The following is a 21,392-nucleotide window of genomic DNA, read 5'->3' on the forward strand; positions in this document are numbered from 1 at the left end:
ATCATCAAGGACCCCCCAGCCATGAGCTGTTCATGTTCATGCCGTCAGGCAGACACTTACCGTTGGGTAGACACTGACTGAGGTCTGATACTAACAGGCTCAGACACAGTTTCTATCTACAAGCCATCAGACTGCTGAACACTTGAACTGGACTGACCCCCTGCACTGACTCTCCACACCTTAGCACACATATACACACACACACATCACAATTGCTGCTGCCAGAATCATATTTACTATTGCTAATACTGCACAATTTAAAGGTCCGATGCAGCCGTTTTTATCTCAATATCAAATCATTTCTGGGTAACAATTAAGTACATTACTGTGATTTCAAAATATATATTTATTATTAATAATAATAACAACAACAGTAATGGTAAAAAAAAATTGCTTCTTAGCAAAGAGTAATTTATCAAGCAAGAATTTTGCTGGGACTGTGGGAGTGGTGTAAGTGGGGAAGTGAAAATTAAAACTAGCTGTTATTGGCAGAGAGGTTTGAAACTCTCTTTTTCATTGGTGATGTCAGCAGGCAGGCTACAACTCCATCCCAGCAAAACAGCTCAAACAGCTCTTACACTAAAATCCCCATCATTTTCATAATCTCACAGTATTATTCCAACCTCTTAGAATGGAAATATGTATGAACCCAGGAAATCACATTTTTGATTGCACTGGGCCTTTAAACACTTGTCCCCCCAATCTCCCCTTTCTTTGACACGTGTAAATATTGTTCTATAAAGTGTGCTTTCGTGTATTATTCTTATGCTTAAATGCTTATTCTATTCTACTGAGCCATTCGTATTCTTATATTTTATTAGTTCTTATTGTTGTTGCATTGTCGAGAAGGAACCTGCAAGTATGCATTTCATTGGATGGTGTTTACCATGTGCATATGACAAATAAAAAACCTTTCCCACGTCCCCACGAGTACAGAGGTTATTTTTGAGCTTAGTGGTTAGGTTTAGGATTCGAATTAGGGTTAGGGGGGCCTCCTGAGTGGCGCAGTGGTCTAAGGCACTGCATCGCAGTGCTACCTGTGCCACTAGAGACTTTGTGTTTGAGTCCAGACTCTGTTGCAGCCAGCCAGATGTCCCTTGTCCCATTGCACACTAGCGCCTCCTGTGGCAGGCCAGGCGTAGTGCACACTGACACGGTTGCCAGGTGTACGTGTTTCCTCCAACACATTGGTGCAGCTGGGTTAAATGGGCATTGTGTCAAGAAGCAGTGTGGCTTGGTTGGGTTGGGTTTTGTTTCGGAGGATGCACGGCTCTCGACCTTCGCCTCTCCCGAGTCCGTATGGGAGTTGCAGCGATGAGACAAGACTGTAACTACCAATTGGATACCACGAAATTGGGGAGAAAAAGGGCAAAAACAAATGTGGGTTAGGTTTAGGTTTGTGTGTGTGTGTATGTCCTCTGTAGCCTATGCGTGGGGTTTGGTATTGTTATTTAAACATTTGCAGAACAAACAATGTTTGAACAAAAATATGTACAATATGTAAAGTGTTGGTCCGACGTTTCATGAGCTGAAACAAAAGATCCCAGAAATGTTCCATGCGCACAAAATCTTACTTCTCTCAAATTGTGTGCACAAATTTGTTTACATCCCTGTTAGTGAGCATTTCTCTTTTGCCAAGGTAATCCATCCACCTGACAGGTGTGGTATATTAAGAAGCTGATTAAACAGCATGATCATTACACAGGTGAACCTTGTGCGGGGGACAATAAAAGGCACTGTAAAATGTGCAGTTTTGTCACACAACACAATGCCACTGTTGTCTTAAGTTTTGAGGGAGCTTGCAATTGGCATGCTGACTGCAGGAATGTCCACCAGAGCTGTTGCCAGAGAATGTAATATTAATTTCTCTACCATAAGCTGCCTCCAACATCGTTTTAGAGAATTTGGCAGTATGTCCAGCCGTAAGGGCTTGCTCTAAAGTTTTCTGTAGTCTAATAAAAAGTGGGGTTATGGACAGTCGAATTTTGGCATAATGACGTAGCCTAGTTTACACGGAACCCAAACCGGCTGCGCGCGTGTGCCATCATGCGCTATCGTGCATAAATGTATTTTGCCCCCCACACCAAACGCGATCACAACACGCAGGTTAAAATATCAAAACAAACTCTGAACCATTTACATTAATTTGGGTACAGGTCGAAAAGCATTAAACATGTATGGTAATTTAGCTAGTTAGCTTGCGCTTGATAGCTAACGTTAATTTGTCCTATTTAGCTAGCTTGCTGTTGCTAGCTAATTTGTCCTCGGATATAAACATTGAGTTGTTATTTTACCTGAAATGCACAAGGACCTCTACTCCGACAATTAATCCACACATAAAACGGCCAACCGAATCGTTTCTAGTCATCTCTCCTCCTTCCAGGCTTTTTCATCGTTTAACTTATATGGTGATCGCATCTAAACTTTCATTGTATTACCACGACTACCGGCAAAACAGTTCGTCTTTCAATCACCCAGTGGGTACCTGCTTATATAAACCAATGAGGAGATGGGAGAGGCAGGACTTGCAGCGCGATCTGTGTCAGAAATAGAAAATACTTTTATTTTAGCCCTTGGAGTCGCAGACACTCGTGAATAACATGGATTTCTAAATATATTTTGCGACGCTCGCGCACGCGACGTGTCCGGTCTGGTCAGCATGTTAGGCTACACTTGGTATTTATACTGCTTCCCTTGTCATACGCTCGGGTGTATCGTCACTGCTTGTTTAGTCTATGAACTCATTCGATTTAAAAAAAAAATTTTGAAAACAATGTATCAACACATGGAAAAGTCAGCGGTGGCTTGACGGCTACTAAATTTTATGTTAGAGGTCAGATTACAAGCCGGACAACTGGTAGCCATATCTGACTAAAAAGAGAATATGCTAGGCAACTGCACCTCTCGTTACTATTCAAGCAGCAATGTTACATACAGTACGCTATGTTCAATAACAGACTATCCGCTCACCTCAACGATGAAGACTCGATCTCTGTCGAGAGATCTCTGTCGATCTCTGCATTATTGACACCCGAGGCGGGAGGTAAAATTTCACTATTGCTAAAATACCCGGTCAAGATTACTCCCTTGGCGTCCTGCTGGCGATTCATGTTGCGCGGCTCATGCTGCATTATTGTTGCAGTTCGCAGGTAACTTAGAATGTACACAGCTCTAGGAGTAGTAACGCTGTGTGAGAGGGGAGCTGTTTCAATGATCTCACTCACTGCCTCCCCGATAACATGGATAATCAACAGCTGCCTGAAAGCACCGCCCAGAATACCGCTGAGTCGTGTAATTTGGGCTGAGCCACTCCTATAAACCTATGAAAGATCACTTTTTTTCTTATCCCAGCCTTCTATCTTATCTACTTACTTTATATGGTCCACCAGCAATTGGCCCCAGCACTACTAATATCCTACCTGGGGAATTCATTTGTCAAGTAACAGGGCACTGACCTGAAAACAGCACAATCATGTTTTACTGCTCTAATATTCCAAGTTACTGTATGTTATAGCTCATCCTTGGCCTACATTGATATTAATCATGATTCAGGATGCATTATAACGCTATATAATGAAGTATTCCCTTTCATTTCACCTGTACTTTGTGAATTGGAATTCACCATTCTGATCCTGATATTGATCTGAGGTCCTCTGTGACTATTGCCTAGTGTTATGGATTCATGGCTTTTAAGCCTGCATTATCCTGCTCTTATAGCTGTGTTGTAATGCTGTAATAACTGCAGTACAACAGTTATTTAATTTGTGTATTTTGTGTGATTTATGTAAATGTCCATATCTCCAATTAGAATATCTTGATTAAGAAACTATGTGGGGGCTCTTGTGCGTGCCAGAAGAAAAAGCCATTATGTTACACTTACAAACTGTTGCATTCTGTTCCAATCAATTAGTAAATATGTATTAGCCTAGCAGGCTGAATCGGAAGACCTTTCTCCTGGTGTGATAAGTTATCAGACCAGCTCCAACACGCCTCATAGGTTTGACATCTGAGCAGCTTTGGCCATTACAATAAAGGTCTCCCATAATACAGTAAGTTAGTGGGCTACCTCTATACTGCCATCTGGTGCTCGGTTACAACATGTTCTGTGTCTGTTGGGTGCAGCAGAGGAAATCCCTTTGTTTTCGAATCACTGGTAATGATGCTCAAAAACGATCTGTGTTCATTGCTGCGATAACGCCTATCAGTGGGAGTGAATAGAACAAAATGTGGGCAGTATTAATCGCAATTGAATAATTAATAGCCACTAAACTAAGCAAACTAACTTAAAATAATATCACAGTAGGTTAAATTAAGTGTTACTGTTGGTATTGCATTTTACATGGTAATGGCTGTGTATACCTCTGGTACCAGTCATCATACATGGACTGTTTGGCTAGGACTGGTCAGGCAGTTGACCTTTCGGATTACGAATTATGCCATGTATTTTGTGTTTATCATGGCTTCATAGTCATAGTCAGATTAGAAAATGGATCTGATGGTAAGTCTACTGCTAAATCTACTGCTGGTAAAGAGGTCTGTCCATTATAATGCGTTGCTCTGCTTTCTTGACATCTAAGTCAAGCAGACAGGTCCTACAGGCCCTCGTTTTGTCGCATCTGGACTACTGCCCAGTTATGTGGTCAGGTGCGGCAAAGAAGGACATAGGCAAATTGCAGTTGTTCCAGGACAGACCAGCACGTATTGCACTTTGATGTACACAGAGGACGAATGTCAATAACATGCATTTCAATCTCTCCTGGCCCATGTAGTGCTATGTACTGTATATTATGTATATTATGTATTTTATTTGTTATGTTTTGATCCCTTTTTTACCCCAGGAAGAGTATCCGCTGCCTCAGTAGCAGCTAACTGGGGATCCTAATAAGTACTACTAATACTACTATTACTCTGATCAAGTGTTTGAAATACAAGTAGGCATATAACAAAACCTTGTGTCAATTCACTAAACAGAAACATTTATATTCTGGCATGTTACTTAAGACTTTAACCCTTATATAAATTTGATATTAGATGAATAATGCCCTGGAATAATAATCCATCTGGAAAGGTGTGGACACTATGATCTGAGCAAAGCTCTTACCAAGGTGAAATCTACACCCGCAGGTACAAGAATGGAGTGAAACTAGTTGGTGTGGCAGGTAGCCTAGGGGTTAAGAGCATTGAGCAGGTAATCAAAAGGATGCTGGTTCAAATCCCCTAGGTGGAAAATCTGCCTGTGTCCTTAATTTGACCCTAACTGCTCATGTAAGTCACTCTGGATAAGAGTGACTGCTAAATTACTAACATATTATGGGTAGATATACTTCCTGTTGTAGCTTTTCAATTCTTTTAGTTGAGTCTTTGATTTACTTCACTGTCTGGGGTGTGTCTGTGTAAATGTGGGGTCACTGGGATTACAACTGTGACTAGGGTCAGTATTGCAGACTGTAATGATCAGCAGACTGACCTGTTCAAGAGGTGGATGTGCGCTTCAGTACTGAAATGACACCATTCAAAATAGTAAGGAGGAGCGACTGACTGACTGCTAATTCTAAGCATGCTTAATCCCAAGGGCTTTAACAGACAACAGATGCTCAGGCTTAATAACAATCACCACTGTGCTATCCCTAAGGTTCCTTAGTGTTTTAATTAGGTAATGTGTTATAAGACACTAATACCACTTTGTTTTAACCCTAATTGCTCCTGTAAGTCGCTCTGGATAAGAGTGTCTGCTAAATTACTAAAATGTCAATGTAATAACACTTTGTTGCAGTAATAATACAGTAATAACACTTTGTTACAGTAATAGCACAGTAATAACACTTTGTTACAGTAATAACAGTAATAACACTTTGTTACAGTAATAACAGTAATACCACTTTGTTACAGTAATAACACTTTGTTACAGTAATAACACAGTAATAACACTTTGTTACAGTAGTATCACTTTGTTACATTAATAACACTTTGTTACAGTAATAACACAGTAATAACACTTTGTTACAGTAATAACACTTTGTTACAGTAATAACACAGTAATAACACTTTGTTACAGTAGTATCACTTTGTTACATTAATAACACTTTGTTACAGTAATAACAGTAATAACACTTTGTTACAGTAATAACAGTAATACCACTTTGTTACAGTAATAACACTTTGTTACAGTAATAACACAGTAATAACACTTTGTTACAGTAGTATCACTTTGTTACATTAATAACACTTTGTTACAGTAATAACAGTAATAACACTTTGTTACAGTAATAACAGTAATACCACTTTGTTACAGTAATAACACTTTGTTACAGTAATAACACAGTAATAACACTTTGTTACAGTAGTATCACTTTGTTACATTAATAACACAGCAACAACACTTGTGTTTATTTCATCTCCAAAAAGAGTAAATGACTCCTTATTATTTCCAATGGCATGGAGGAGGATATGAACAAGATACACAAAAACAAGAACATTGTTGGCAAGAAGTGTTTAATATTCTCAACAATTCCTTCCAAACAACTTTTAATTGCAAAATATAATGTGTGGATTTACAGAGTACCAAAGTTGTGTAGTACAAAAAAAATGAATATAAAAAAATATTTCACCCTACATCATTTTGTAGAAGAAAAGCTAAATGTTTTTCTTAGAAATTTTGGAGCTCATCCGGATACACAAAATTATTCCTGAAAAGCTTGTATGCTACAAGTTGGCCTCCGAAAATCATCATCACCAATCCAGAACCTGTGACACAAGTGGATATAAAGGATAGACCTATTTGAATGCATCAAGTATTGAATCACTTGCAAAATAAATGTAGAACGACTAATTAATGCGATGATCAAAATACTGTGTATATAACAACAAATCATGTTTGTATTGGCTTCAAATTGATTGAAATCAAGTATGATTCCTTACCAAGGGCAATCCAATAATGTTCTGTTGACGGGAAATCAGACATAACTGGATGAAAGAAACAGACAGGATAGTAATTGAATATGACACATATTCAACCATATCAAATAAACTAATACATCAAATCAAGCTTTCTGTCAGCTTATGAAACTGTATGATCATGATGTTCTTCTGACAAGCCTGTTTATACTAAAGTGGCCTTACAACCTTGCATAACATAACCTACTGTAGATTGAAATCTCAGCAATTCAATGATAGGATTAACATTGACATTGTTTGTTATTTTAATCTAATTCATTAGCAGATACTGAAACTGGTACTAAATCATCTACTAAAAAGTGTGACTCAGGTGGGAAGTAGATTCATGTGGAGTCATTGATGTGTTTGCTATTATCAAACCTGGCTTTACTGTAGAGCACAGGCAGCACCAGACAGACAGATGCCATCACACTAGCGACATTAATTGATGTTAACCAATAGAAAGAGGGACTCTTGAAGCATGGTGCTTGACACAGATTTAAATACAAAGTAGACAGCTGCATATACACAAGGCAGTGATTAGACCATATGTACATACTTGTAAAAATTGCTCTCTTGCTGCTTACCTGCTACCGTCAGACCGATGTGGATTAGTGTGACTGTGATGGCGTAGTCCCACACCCACTCCTCGACAATCCACGCAAATATCAGGCCTCCCAAAAGATAGGTCAGCTCCATGGAGATCACTGTCACTATGCAAGAAATACAAAACTACACACCTCAGCCAACATGCTTACCAACATGAACACACAGAATTCAAGGTAGTCTATCTAAAAAAGGGATGTTGCTAACTACTGAATAACAAGAATAAAGCAGTCTTCGATCAACTCACCTAGGTATTTTGGACTTTGCCATGATGGCTGTGTTGTGTAGTCAAAGGGTGCTAAAAGGCTGTCAACCTCATGTACTCTGCAGAGATGATGAATAATGAGAAACTTGGGTCATAAATGGTATATTTGCTGTTAACTGTAGTTACAGTAAATGTGTGAGGTAGCACTGGAGACATATTGTGATGCTTTTTGGCAGAAACGAGAATGAGGGTTCCATGCAGACACTGTGCAATTTTTTTGTGGGTAGTTTCTGTGTTCATGAGACAGGAAGTACACGTCAATCATGTACCACAACATATGACAATGAAACTATATGAAAGACAGGATATACTTCATTTGAATATTGTGGAAAATATCTATTATTTTAGACTCACCTGAGAATACCAATGCAGAGACTGACCACTATGTAGTAAACAGCATAGAAGGATATTATGCACATCAGCAAGTTCTGGAGAACAATCTGTAATACATAACATCACATCAGACTCCGTCACACAAGACCCTCAAAATGTCAGATGCTCATTCTTAATAAAACCTCAAATATTATCCATAATAATATGGATTCATTTGATCATTGCTGTTGCCACAAATCTACAAAAAAGGAAGGCCATTTAGAAAGTTTCGGACTGAAATACTTGCATAAACTGAACTCAGATAGGTTCAGTCATTTCACTGAAAGGTATTAGAATTCTATACCAAATGCTCTAACTTGAATAGTGAGCTGTGTTGCCAAAACTACAGCAGCACATGACCTATGTACACAGTGCCACACTAAGTAGACACTGGTAAACATGTACACCTCCTGTAGTTCTCTACTACTACATTTCCTGTGGTATCCAAAACTGAAGTCCAAGGTCTTTACCCATGTTTCACTGACGTTGGTCTTGATCTTGACTGATGTTGGTCCATAGCGCTTCAGAGTAGACCCACAATACCCACAACACCTGCAACAGTAGTCCAACAACATGAATGGCCGCCTTTTCTTTTATCAGTGGAGACGCTAGAAGGCCGCCTACAGTAGAGCAAACACACCAGGGGATGAGGGCTGGTCTTAATGGTTAATGGGATTACACACACGCAAAAAGCTTCCTGTCTCAATCCAGGCTGGATAAAGCACGCCCCAAGGCTCAGACCACTTCTACAGCATCACCAACACACAGTGGCTAGAAATACACCTGAGTGGGGTGACAACCAACCTCTCTTCACATCACTGTGATGTCACTGCATACATATTCACTGGACGGTATTATTTTTTAAGCTATTAATGTGTGGTGTTGGCCTGTTGGGGTGTATATACTGTAACAGCTGCTGGAGCACCAGGAGGCAAGCCAGACATGACTCTGAGTAAATTAAATGTAAATAGGTCACACACTTCTTTAGAACAGTGGAATTGTCTGCTTCTCTGGCCAGTTGATCTACAGCATACTGCACAGCAAATTGGCCAGTGTTACCTAGTGTAGATTTTTCAATGTAACTTTTCTATGGTTGATTCAGGAGTGAAGTTAACTCTGTAAGTGTTAATTTAACACTCATTGGTGTAAAATAACCAGAGTGTTGGCATTAATAACCAGAGTTGAGCTCTATTGCAGGTTGGTTTTTAGAACAGTTTGATTCAATAACTATGCTTTTCACGTATATTGATTGATTTATTAGTCTTATGCTACTCAAATATAAATAACGTTTTCTAAACTAATCCAATCTGTTACTTGGACTTATTACACCGGTTACTGAAATGGTTGTTACAGTTTAGATGCTTTAGGTAATCTCATATTTTAATCTTCCCAATCCAGGCAGTCATTCTGAATACAGGTTGCAGGTGAATACAAATTGCAAATGTTGGATATTCCCAGTCTAGCTGTATTCCAATAGGAATTACAGATCACTTTGCAAGCCAGCATGAATTTCAGGTCACTGTATTAGGTTACAACTAGGCCCTCAACATAAGGCGTTATGAAATATGTATTGTATTGTCTTAAATAATTACAGTTGAATGATAACATATTTGCTTAGGATCTCACTTGGTGAAGTCCATAGGACTGAAAATGAATGAATGCAACAATGATGTCACTGTCACTAATGAATAGTCATGGGTTGTAAACTCTACAATTCACTCAATAGGAAAGGCACACTGGGAAATATGCAAATACGACTTTACCCCTAGCAATGTGTTAATTTAACACTGAAAAGTGTGGACTGTATAGACACTGGAACAATGTTAAATGTAACACTCTACAGTGTTTATTTAACACTGGAGAAGCTGCTGTGTGTGTGCTACGACATATGATCTCTGTAAAACTGAACATATTCTTGAATGAGAGTTGAGACATTGAACAGGCTCCTGCTACACGGTTGTTAAAACCATGACAGAACTTTGAGGGAAAGCAAACAAGTCCTAAGCACTTAAATCATTATCCCAGTCATAAACCCAGTCTTCAGTATGCCTTTTGACAATCACCCTCAGCACAGCATCATTTGAGCTTCTTTTCTTTTTAGCGAATTAGTGACACTGTAACTCACTAATCACTAATGTTCTATACAGTGAGTGGATTGTGCGGTGACGGCAATAATGCATTAGAGAAGAGACAGATCACCAACACAAAGCATGTCTTCAGTTAAATACTCAGTCATATGCAAGAAAGGGCTCCCAATGAAATCTTTGCCCGCATGCCATTCCAATATGCACATTCCATGAATTGAAATTGAGCTCCAAAAGTAACAAATTAAATGTACACTATGGTGATATGCAACAGCAGTAACACCCAATGCAGTATGCATTAGCCAGACATGCTCTCACAGAGCAGCCCATAATAATCTGAAGACAAAGCATGAAAGATTTTATAGAAAAAGTAGTCATACTCATGATCATACATTTTTTTTATAACTGCATGCATTGGTAATGATAAGCATGATTGACTACAAATCTGCACAGATAGTTACTGTACATTTGTCTCTAGACAGCCATTACTGATGAAAGTCATACGTTATGTATTCTATTATGTACTGCTACTTTTACTGGAACAACTCTAGATAAACTAACTAGAAGTCCAATAAAGGTATTTGAATTAAAAAGTAGGCCATGGATACAGCCTATTAGTGTTTTTCATTTTGATGTCATTACATCAAGTTGAGCCAATTTGTATATAGTAATGGAACTATAGCATGACATAAAGAAACGTTGTACATCAATATTTGCATGGTTTCTTGCACAGGACTCGCAAGCACAGATTCATTTTAGTATATCAAATGCAACGAAAACGAGCGTGCTGCGTACTATAAACCTAAGCACAAAATTGAAAATGTGTTGATGGCGCACTACGTACTAGGATACAACACAATGTCGGTAGTGAAACGTTTTCTGACGTTCTTTGTGCTATTTCGCAAGTCACCCCGTTTCACTGTCGACAAGCACACTGGGTTGTATTTTTAGTAACATGGTATTCGTGCTCTTGTATTCCCATTATCGCATATTTCATTCTCCAAATATCCACAACGCATCAATAATCATTTGCTGGTGCTTTTATTTCAATGGTAACGTTATGCGACAAATAATGGTTAAATCTATAAATATTTTGTTACTCAACCAGCTAAAACTTTCGATATTGCCATCATGTGTTCTTCAGTCTAGCTGGGGCACTCACTGCAAGCACTCGCTCAGAGCCACGCTCATGCGCATTGACGGCTGCCTGGGCAATTTGTCAGTACTCGTGGGAGAATTTGGGTAAGAAACAGACAAATTAAAACAAATGTACTTTAGGATAAAACAGTTAATGCAGGAAATTATGTCTTATTGTAATTAGTGATCTATTGTGTAGTCTAATACTTTCGTGAGAGGTTCATTGCGACGGAATTTGACCAAAACTTAGCAATAAAGTACAAAACGACTGGACGTGTCATCAATAATATCAGCCAGGAAGAGGTTCAATGTAAAGCGTTAATCTATTGCGTTCTAAAATTGTAACAAAAGTTGCGTCGAAAATTACTGCAATCGATAGAAAATATGTTGCGCTACATTTCTTGTCTATAGGAGACGTATATAATAATGGTATATTGTACTCTTTCAAGAATAATGCGCTTCAGTGTAATTCCCGGTTATGGATGTGGAAAGGAGGAACTGTGCGCTTGACAAGCGATTTGGACTAAAATATTTATATCACCATTTCCTTCCAAAAAGCTGTCAAGGCAGTTAAATATAATTTTTGTTGTAGTGCAACGAGTCTGCAGGCCTGCCGGTGAGAATTATATAGAGTATATTCCAGCTCCGCCATTTTGGGAAACTGCCTTTAAAACACATTAAATAGTATCAGAGCAAAGAAAAGTGTTTAGATCTGATACAATGCATGTTGGGCGTCTTGCTAAGGGACATCACTACATACCTGTAACACTCCTAGTTGGAATACAAAGGAAATGCGAACTGGTTGCGCCCAACCGAATAATTTAATCCCACTCGTAATAAAAACTATTTGACTCAAAGAGCTCGAAATAAATATGAATAACGCTCATAACCGGTAGTGAGCATCTGATTATAAAATCTAACACACATGGAGAAGAATATGTGCACAGTCAACATGCGGAATTTTCCTTTGTAATAATATTTTTGGATAATTCAAAAAAGTATTCCCGCATACGATGCAATTTTGACGTTTAGCAGATAGGAGTAATCCTTCAAATAGTTTGGGTTGTAAATTAAATTATATGTTTGCGTCAATTTGAAGTTACTCTCATATTGCAATTTCATAAATGACTGTCAACGATTTGCTGTTGATATAGGCTACTGTAACTGCCTGAATGCCTATAGCTTATAGGCGCATACATAAAACATAAATTATAGCCTATACCCTACCCCAATGTCAGGAATTGTATTTGAAAGACAGCAATATTGATGCATCATATTGCATAAACTATCAATAATTCATATTTTCTATAAAATACATTAGACATTTTCGTCTCGATTTTTTGTTCAGTGATTTCATTGTTGAATAGGGTCTGAAAGTTTCAAACGCAGTCGTCCTAATGTTGTCAGCAATGACCTCTAGTGGTTGATGCACGTCATCGAGTTCCAATCACATGGCTTCCGCTGTTAGGTTTCGACAATAGTGAAACATTGTTGCAAAGCAGCTCTGTGAAATGTTATTGAAACATTGTTGCCAATCGGCTCTGTGGAACGTCACTTTGTTTTTCTTTATTTCATTTGAGTTGCACTTTAGTTAGCTAATGTTATAAAAAGCCTTTTAAAGTCAGTTTATGTAGATTTAGTAGGCCTATGACATATTTATTATGCAGTGCATTATTTATTGTCTGGCTTGGCTTCATCTATCATTGTCTATTTCAGATATCACCATTTTTAATATGGATGAGTCTACAAACATCACAAATGCAGTAACCCCTGATTTTGATGTGTATGGTGCCATGGACTGGAGTGATGGTGTTGGAACCTTACCTGGGAGTGAGCTAAAGGTACAGATCACCACAATTTTTTGGCCTTTTTTTATATATATATATATATATATATATATATATATATAGTATCAGTCAAAAGTTTGGACACACCTACTCATTCAAGGGTTTTTCTTTATTTTGACTATTTTCTACATTGAAAGCTTTGCATACTCTTGGCATTCGCTCAACCAGCTTCACCTGGAATGCTTTTCCAACAGTCTTGAAGGAGTTCCCACATATGCTGAGCACTTGTTGGCTGCTTTACCTTCACTCTGCGGTTCAACTTATCCCAAACCATCTCAATTGGGTTGAGGTTGGGTGCTTGTGGAGGCCAGGTCATCTGATGCAGCACTCCATCACTCTCCTTCTTTGTCAAATAGCCCTTACACAGCCTGTAGGTGTGTTGGGTCATTGTTCTGTTAAAAAACAAATGATAGTCCCACTAAGCTCAAACCAGATGGGATTGTGTATTGCTGCAGAATGCTGTAGTAGCCATGCTGGTTAAGTGTGCCTTGAATTTGAAGTAAATCATGACTGTGTCACCAGAAAAGCACCCCCACACCATCACACCTCCTCCATGCTTCACGGTGGGAACCACACATGCAGAGATCATCTGTTCATCTACTCATCGTCTCACAAAGACACGGCGGTTGGAACTAAAAATCTAAAATTTCGACCACCAGTCTAATGTCCATTGCTTGTGTTTCTTGGCCCACACAAGTCTTTTCTTCATATTGGTGTCCTTTAGTAGTGGTTTCTTTGCAGCATTTCGACCATGAAGGCCTGATTCACGCAGTCTCCTCTGAACAGTTGATGTTGAGATGTGTCTGTTCCTTGACCTCTGTGAAACATATATTTGGGCTGGAATTTCTAAGGCTGGTAACTCTAATGAACTTATCCTCTGCAGCAGAGGTAACTTTGTGTCTTCCTTTCCTGTGGCAGTACTCATTAGAGACTTTGTCATCATAGCGGTTGATGGTTTTTGCGATTGCACTTGAAGAAACTTTCAAAGTTCTTGAAATATCCGGATTGACTGACCTTAATGTCTTAAAATAATGATGGACTGTTATTTCACTGTGCCAATTTGAGCTGTTCTTGCCATAATATGGGCTTGGTCTTTTGCCAAACAGAGCTGTCTTCTATATTTCACTCCTACCTTGTCACAACACAACTTATTGGCTCAAACGCATTAAGAAGGAAAGAAATTCCACAAATTAACTTTTAACAAGGCACACCTGTTAATTTAAATATATTCCAGGTGATTACCTCATGAAACTGGTTGAGAGAATGCCAAGAGTGTGCAAAGCTGTCATCAAGGCAAAGAGTGGCTATTCTGAATAATTTGTTTAACACTTTTTTGGTTACTACATGATTCCATATGTGTTATTTCATAGTTTTGATGTCTTCACTATTATTCTACAATGTAAAAAATAGTAAAAACATAAATGAGTAGGTGTGTCCAAACTTTTGACTGGTACTGTAAATATTTGTATTATACCTAGCAGAAAAAGGAAACATTATAAGGAAATTAAATGAGCCGTTTTTGTAATGACAAATGCAATGTTATATATAATGTATACATCATAAATTGTAAAAATCATAATTCGTTTTAGTTTTTCCTGACCACATCGCATGGCCCTAATCACAGTATTCATCTAAATATAATAATTATAATTACTCCTCACGTATGTGTGTGTTATGTTTATCAGTTTAAGGTGAATGAGTTTGGAGTCTTGGAGGTCCTAACAGAGGAGGGAGATGATGAGAGGGTGAAGAAGTCTCATGCTACCACTACATGGGCAGTGCCCACTGCTCAGGAGGGTAAGATGGCATGGTTCAATGTACACAACTTTGATATGCTCCCAACAGGGATATATTTGTGAGATGTAAGCCTACACATGTACAATGTTTGTATCCCCATTGGGATCTTACATAATATGCACCTGTCTCTCTAGCACCTGACCTGGTGGGATGTGCATATATTTACTCTTTCATCTTCCTCTTTCAAGTAAGCATGTTTAACTGACGGTTTTCACTACCTTATCACATACCACATACACAGTCTTCAAGAAACGACTTCACATCAGTAGTGGTGGCTTTGTTTTTATGACTATTCACAACACCAGATAATTACATCAGGTAACTGTGCTGTCTGAAAAATGCTTTCATCTTTTAGTTTAGGATACCTCTGATATATGCATTTTCCAGAATATTACATTGTCATTATTGTGTCTAACCTTATAGGTATGAGAATCAGTTAAATTGAGCTCAAAGCTAAGAAAGTGATGAATAATGATCATTAAAAGTAGTCAGCTGTCAGCTATCTATTGGAGCATTTCTGATTAGCTGAGATCTCAAATGACTTTAATGTATGTGTTAGTTTAGCTCGTGGCTATATTGTTGTTAAAAATATCAAGTAGGGTATCAAATCAAATTTAATTTGTCACATTACTTACAAGCCCTTAACCAACAATGCAGTTCAAGAAATATAGTTAATAAAATATTTACTAAATAAACTAAAGTAAAAAATAAATCAAATCAATCAAAAACTAACACAAAACATTTCCATAACAATATTGAGGCTAAATACAGGGGGTAACGGTACCGAGTCAATGTGTGTGGGTACAGGTTAGTCAAGGTAATTTGTAAAGTGACTATTCATAGAAAATAAACAGAGAGTAGCAGCAGTGTAAAACAAGGGGGGGGGGGGGGGTCGGTCAATGTAAATAGTCCGGGTGGCCATTTGATTAGTTGTTCAGCATTCTTATGGCTTCGGGTAGAAGCTGTTAAGGAGTCTTTTTGTCCTAGACTTGGCGCTCCGGTACCGCTTGCGGTGCATATGACTTGGGTGACTGGAGTATTTGACAATTTTTTAGGATCCTTTGACATTATTCCATTACCCTGTTCTTATTGACCCTGAGCTTAGAAATGTTTCATTAGCCACACAGGAGATGGGTGAAGATGACTTTTTGACTCTCTCTCTCTCTTTCCCTTTCTCCCTCTCTCTCTCTCTCTCTCCTCCCCCTCTCCCTCTCTCACTCCCTCCCCAGCCCTCTCAGACAGTGCGTGTGTGGCGGTGAAAGAGGAGAGGCAGGAGGGTCAGTGGGCCCAGAGAGGCCTGGTGTGTGTGCGCTGCCAGAGGAAGGGCTCCCCCGTGGACTTCCTGTCTGACTGCCTTCACTGCAGCGAGCGCTGTCTGCAGCAGGACCAGCAAGAGTGAGTGGGCTGGGAAGGCCTAGAGATGTATTAGGTCCAGGGGGTCTGGTCTGGTCCTAACTGCAGTGTCTGCCTGATGCTGTGGGGAAATATTATGCTACTTTCTGGTAGTTGAACTGGTGTTTATTGCGCTTTTGAGGTTATTCCTTTTGTAATAACTTTCCCTTATGTACAGTACACTGAAATAATAGCGGTGACAGACTCACATAGTCAATGTTGATATCATACACTGATGCCAAATTATCATGTTCAAACTATTTTGAAACACCAATATAGATTAAAAAAATGTTTTACTGGTATCATATTTTCTCTTTCTCAATTTGCTCATATGAACAACTATAAACATCCTTCATATGCTTAAAAAAATCAATGAGTCTCCCTCCTAAAATGTTTTTGGGGCCAGCCATCCTATGCAGAGTGGAAGCCAGGAATAATCGATCAGTTAGTTAATGTAAAGACTAGTGGTGATGCTAATGCATGCTCTGAGCTGGAGAGAGAGAGAGCCAGTGCTGCATTGCCGTGGGCCCCATGTAGCCATTGTCTTATAGGAGGAGAAGCTGCCAACAGAACGTTACATCTTAAAGTGGTATTCCCTCTGTGGATTTACTACTGCCATGGCAACAGAGAAAGGAAAATACTGCCTATGCATCCTATAATAAATAGTTAATTACACGTAATTAGAAACATTTTGAGTTAGATTACAATAAATAAAAAAATTGGGGGATTTTACCCATTTATAGCTGATGATGATACGATTATTCATAGGCAGCCGTCACCAGGAATAAGTCAATGTAGGCGCAATGCGTTATGAATATGAAATACATGTGGTCCTCATTTACATTTTTTACTTCAATTATTTACCGTGAATGAACACTGTTTTGTGCTGGTCATACTTTAGATATTTTGACAGAAAAATTTGCCAGTTGAGTTGTTACTAAAACTATAGTTTTTAACAATGATAATCCTTTTTGCATAACCTTTTAGAAACCTTCTAGTTTCTAAATCACTGGTACTCTATGTTCTTTCCACTGCAGTGAGCTGAAGCTGAAGAAAGAGGTGTCTAAGAGCAATGGGGAGGTGGTGGGTATCAGCTGTAAGTGGCCTCTGCAGCAGTACAAGGAGAGCCTAGCTGACAAGATGAGCACCACAGAGGTCCTGCCTGAGGACCATGATGAGGACTATGTCAGTATTACTTTATACTCTAAGGAATATTGGATTTTTAGTTTTTTACCAATGTTGTTATCCGGGATTCTTATCCATGCCCCCCCCCCCCCTCACTTTTACAGACATTGTGTACCTACTAAATCACTCCCAACATTTTAAGACATTTACTGATATTTCTTGATATTTCATCACATTTTGTAGATATTGCTTATGTGATTTAAAGATGCTATAGACAAATAGTTCCAGAGCTCTCAGTCTGTACATTTTTTGCATCACTCCAGATTGCACAAGATTGTGAGGGATGATACATTAGCCTTGCATGTCTTTTATTGCCGAGGTGTCGTAACTCATACGAAATTAATACCTCTCACAAAATTCTGTGACCTGATTGGTGCTGAAAACTCGCTGATAGTCTCTGATTTATCATTAATGTTTCAAAATGGAAACATTTCAATGTATACACAAATTCAGAATGATTTCCATACTACCTCATAAACACTGTCCTGATTGCAAGCACCAACATATCACATTGCTCTAGTCTATACTGTATTTGTGAGTATTCTTAGTCTTATTAGAATGTTCCTGAATATTATAGTGTTCTAGTGTGTAAATCCTGCTGTTTGTGCATCAAACAGGAGGAGAAAGACAGCAGGAAGACGACGCGTGGAGCTCCGCGAGGCAGGAGGAAGCGGAGGGGGGATGCAGCCCTGCTGAGACACAGTAAGTAGAAACAGGCAGTGGAAGGGACACCTGTGAGGTGTGTCCCAAATGGCACCCTATTCCCTATGTAGTGCATTATGGGGCCTGATCAAAGGTAGAGCACTATATAGAGGATCGGGTGCCATTTGGGACTGTCTCTTGGGACAGAATCTTCTCACTATTTCCAAATCACTATATTCATATAATCACTGCCATTGCACACACACAAACTGTATGTAATTTAATTTATTGCTTGTTACAATCAAATCATTATTTATGGCAGTTGTTCCATATGGAGGGAAGAAGAAGTCTTGGTGTTGGGCCTCCTATCTGGAGCAGGACAAAGCCATCGCTGCCCCCACTAAACTGTTCAAAGAGGTGAGCTATCATACCCCCCAGGCCTGTCTAGAATTGGTTATTAACTGAGGTCTAACCCATTATCATTCTCTGTTTCCTTCGAGTCATTCTAATCGTTCTCCTATTTCTCCTTTAAAGCTTGTCATGCAGCGTTTATATGCAATTTCACAACAAGGCCTACATTGTGTCCTGCATGTTTAGAGTTCATTTATTCAACTCATTAATCATATTATTATTTTCCTACAGCAACATTGTTATGTTCATTATTTATTCTACATAAGTCTGGGAATATGTATTTTAAACTAATTATGTCCCATTTTCCTTTCAGCACCAGGCCTTCCCCCAGAGTAAGAATGGATTCCGGGTGGGGATGAGGCTGGAGGGTGTAGACCCAGAACATCCCTCCATGTACTGTGTGCTCACTGTAGCTGAGGTAACCTCTCACCTCGACTCATCATCGCTGCCCTCTCAGAGGAGTCTAAACTCATGGCATGGATATCTTCAGCTTTGGGATGATCTGAAGCAAAGTCTGCATTGTCATTGTTCTTGTTCCAGTGCATAGCAATAGTTGTGTTCACAAACATGTACTGTATGTGTTGCTATGCAATGGCATTTAGCAAATTACAGTATTTATACGACCATAAATGCTTGTTTGGTTTTGAATTTTTACTTTTCTATTTTGGCATCATGTGCACGTCTGGTCAGTATGCTGCTACTTCAAACACAGGATGACCATGTTCGGTATGAAGATGCTTAATGCTTCTTCCATGTTTAGGTTTCAGGACACCGAATACGGCTTCACTTTGACAAGAACTTGGACTGCTATGACTTCTGGGTGAATTCCAACTCTGCAGACATCCACCCTGTGGGATGGTGTGAGAAAACGGGACACAAGCTGCACCCCCCCAAAGGTAAGAGACATGCTACCTTTGACAGATATCCACCTGGAAAAGATAATAACGTATGGATTGCTTGTCATTTTGGATGGGATATTTTCAAACTGTTACTTTAGCACTTCCTCATCTTCTTCTCATTAGTATTTCCTTCCTGCTGTATTTGATTTATTGCTCACCAGATTTAATTTGAGCCAGTTTGCTTCAACAGGAAATTTGAATTATTATTATGTGGATTATTATAATTAGTGGCTATTTTTGTAGGGGTTGATACATTTTTTGTAAGGGAAAATCAAGTCTGACATTTCAAATTAGAATTTTTTTACCTCAAATACACTACACGTTTTAAATGTCTTGCATTGCAGGAAAGTTCTCCTGCAACAGGGTGATCAAATTATAATCCTACATCTGTATGTGAGACTAGTCATTCAGGGATGGTTACAGTGGGTATACTTTGACAAGCAGGTGTGTAAGCAGGTTACCCATGGCAACATGAAAACTGTAAAACAGTTCTAAACTATTTTGAAAACACAAAGAACACAAAGATTTTATTTATATTACTTTTATGTATGATTACTAGCATACTTGAAATTTAACCAGCGATATTTAATAAGGAGTAAAATAATTTCCCCCCAGTTCTTTATGGAAACGTGAGTATAATCCTTGTCATTTCTCTATGGATGGACAGGTATGAAGGATGAGGAGTTCGGCTGGTCGTCATACATCAAGCAGAGCAAAGCCCAGGCAGCTCCCAAGGCCCTGTTTGAGAATCAGAACACGGTAAGAGAAGCCTACAGACCTAGATTAGGCCGGGGACACACAGATGCATGAACACAAATGAAATCGACATACATCATTGTCCATTTTTGACCGTCAGAAGTACAACTCAAGTAAACTATTTTCAGGACGAGTTCGGACGAGTTGGATTCATTTTTTGCCAATCATCTCCGTTGTCATTCATCCGGCAAAAGATGACTCCCATTTTAAAAGCATTTGCTCCATCCGAAATTCTCTGACACAAAATCTCAATGTGTCCACTTTCATATAGCTTTAGTAGTAGTGTTTTACCACCACTAGGTAAAACTGTTTAGTTAAGACTACACATCATTCATTGACGTACAGTACTTGACATCAGCCCATTCAACATAGATTTGACGCAGATGCATGTGCAGTTTAAAGGGTTTAAAGTACAGGTGTGGTTTTCTACAGCAGGAAAATAATCCTGCAGCAACAGGAAATGTGGATTATAATTAATTGACCTTTTTTGTAGGGATTGATACATTTTTTCATAAGTCTGACATTTCTAAGTGGAAATTACAAACTTCAGAAGCCTTCAGAATACACTACAAGTTTAAAATGTCCTGCATTGCACGAAAGTTATCCTGCAACAGGGTGATCAAATTAAGATCCTATATCTGTAGGGTTATGGATGAAGTAACTTTTACCTCTGAGTAACTGTCCTATGTATATTTTCCAGACTGTCACCCCTTTAGGATTCAGAATTGGGATGAAGCTGGAGGCCATTGACAAGAAGAACCCCTCCTTCATCTGTGTTGCCACAGTAACAGACATGGTGGACAGTCGATTCCTGGTGCACTTTGATAACTGGGATGAGAGCTATGACTTCTGGTAATGTCTAACTTTGTGATTACATTTGCTTCAGTACTCAAAATCAAAGCACTGTATCATCACCAGCAGTGATTTGTGTTAACTGATGCCATATCATAATCATATTGCTTAGGAGTCTGTGTTGGTTTAGCTTGTTGCAGAATTGGGCACTAGATGGTGCTAGATTATTATAACAGAAGGTTTGTGTCTGGGAGGAGAAAATCATTGCCTCTTA

The 21,392-nt window shown here is 38.9% G+C and overlaps 3 protein-coding genes across 6 annotated transcripts in view; 1 reads left to right on the forward strand and 2 right to left on the reverse strand.

Annotated features, from left to right (window-relative positions):
• The window catches only part of LOC139556246 (rho GTPase-activating protein 18-like), a 43,630-nt gene extending 40,373 nt beyond the window's left edge, over positions 1-3,257 (reverse strand). Inside the window, exon 1 of the mRNA XM_071369939.1 lies at positions 2,971-3,257. Within this exon, the coding sequence (XP_071226040.1) occupies positions 2,971-3,131 (161 nt within the window). The 5' untranslated portion in view covers positions 3,132-3,257. The remainder of the gene's footprint in view (positions 1-2,970) is intronic.
• Positions 3,258-6,475: 3,218 nt separating this feature from the next.
• tmem244 (transmembrane protein 244) overlaps positions 6,476-21,392 on the reverse strand; it is a 37,351-nt gene continuing 22,434 nt past the window's right edge. For both annotated transcript variants that reach the window (XM_071369944.1, XM_071369945.1), the window contains exons 2-7: positions 8,647-8,796; positions 8,159-8,244; positions 7,787-7,863; positions 7,521-7,646; positions 6,919-6,963; positions 6,476-6,744 (exon numbers count right to left, since the gene is read on the reverse strand). In XM_071369944.1, the coding sequence (XP_071226045.1) occupies positions 6,647-6,744; positions 6,919-6,963; positions 7,521-7,646; positions 7,787-7,863; positions 8,159-8,244; positions 8,647-8,751 (537 nt within the window). In that variant the 5' untranslated portion in view covers positions 8,752-8,796 and the 3' untranslated portion in view covers positions 6,476-6,646. The remainder of the gene's footprint in view (positions 6,745-6,918; positions 6,964-7,520; positions 7,647-7,786; positions 7,864-8,158; positions 8,245-8,646; positions 8,797-21,392) is intronic.
• LOC139556247 (lethal(3)malignant brain tumor-like protein 3) overlaps positions 11,200-21,392 on the forward strand; it is a 55,265-nt gene continuing 45,072 nt past the window's right edge. For 2 of the 3 annotated variants that reach the window (XM_071369943.1, XM_071369942.1), the window contains exons 1-11: positions 11,200-11,502; positions 13,114-13,238; positions 14,930-15,041; positions 16,271-16,436; positions 17,471-17,618; positions 18,236-18,320; positions 18,583-18,677; positions 18,985-19,089; positions 19,432-19,567; positions 20,238-20,329; positions 21,027-21,178. In XM_071369943.1, coding sequence (XP_071226044.1) covers positions 13,131-13,238; positions 14,930-15,041; positions 16,271-16,436; positions 17,471-17,618; positions 18,236-18,320; positions 18,583-18,677; positions 18,985-19,089; positions 19,432-19,567; positions 20,238-20,329; positions 21,027-21,178 — 1,199 coding nt within the window. In that variant the 5' untranslated portion in view covers positions 11,200-11,502; positions 13,114-13,130. The remainder of the gene's footprint in view (positions 11,503-13,113; positions 13,239-14,929; positions 15,042-16,270; positions 16,437-17,470; positions 17,619-18,235; positions 18,321-18,582; positions 18,678-18,984; positions 19,090-19,431; positions 19,568-20,237; positions 20,330-21,026; positions 21,179-21,392) is intronic. The other variant, XM_071369940.1, reaches the window with a different exon arrangement.

Source organism: Salvelinus alpinus, chromosome 27 (genome assembly GCF_045679555.1).
Source record: "Salvelinus alpinus chromosome 27, SLU_Salpinus.1, whole genome shotgun sequence".
NCBI lineage: Eukaryota > Metazoa > Chordata > Actinopteri > Salmoniformes > Salmonidae > Salvelinus > Salvelinus alpinus.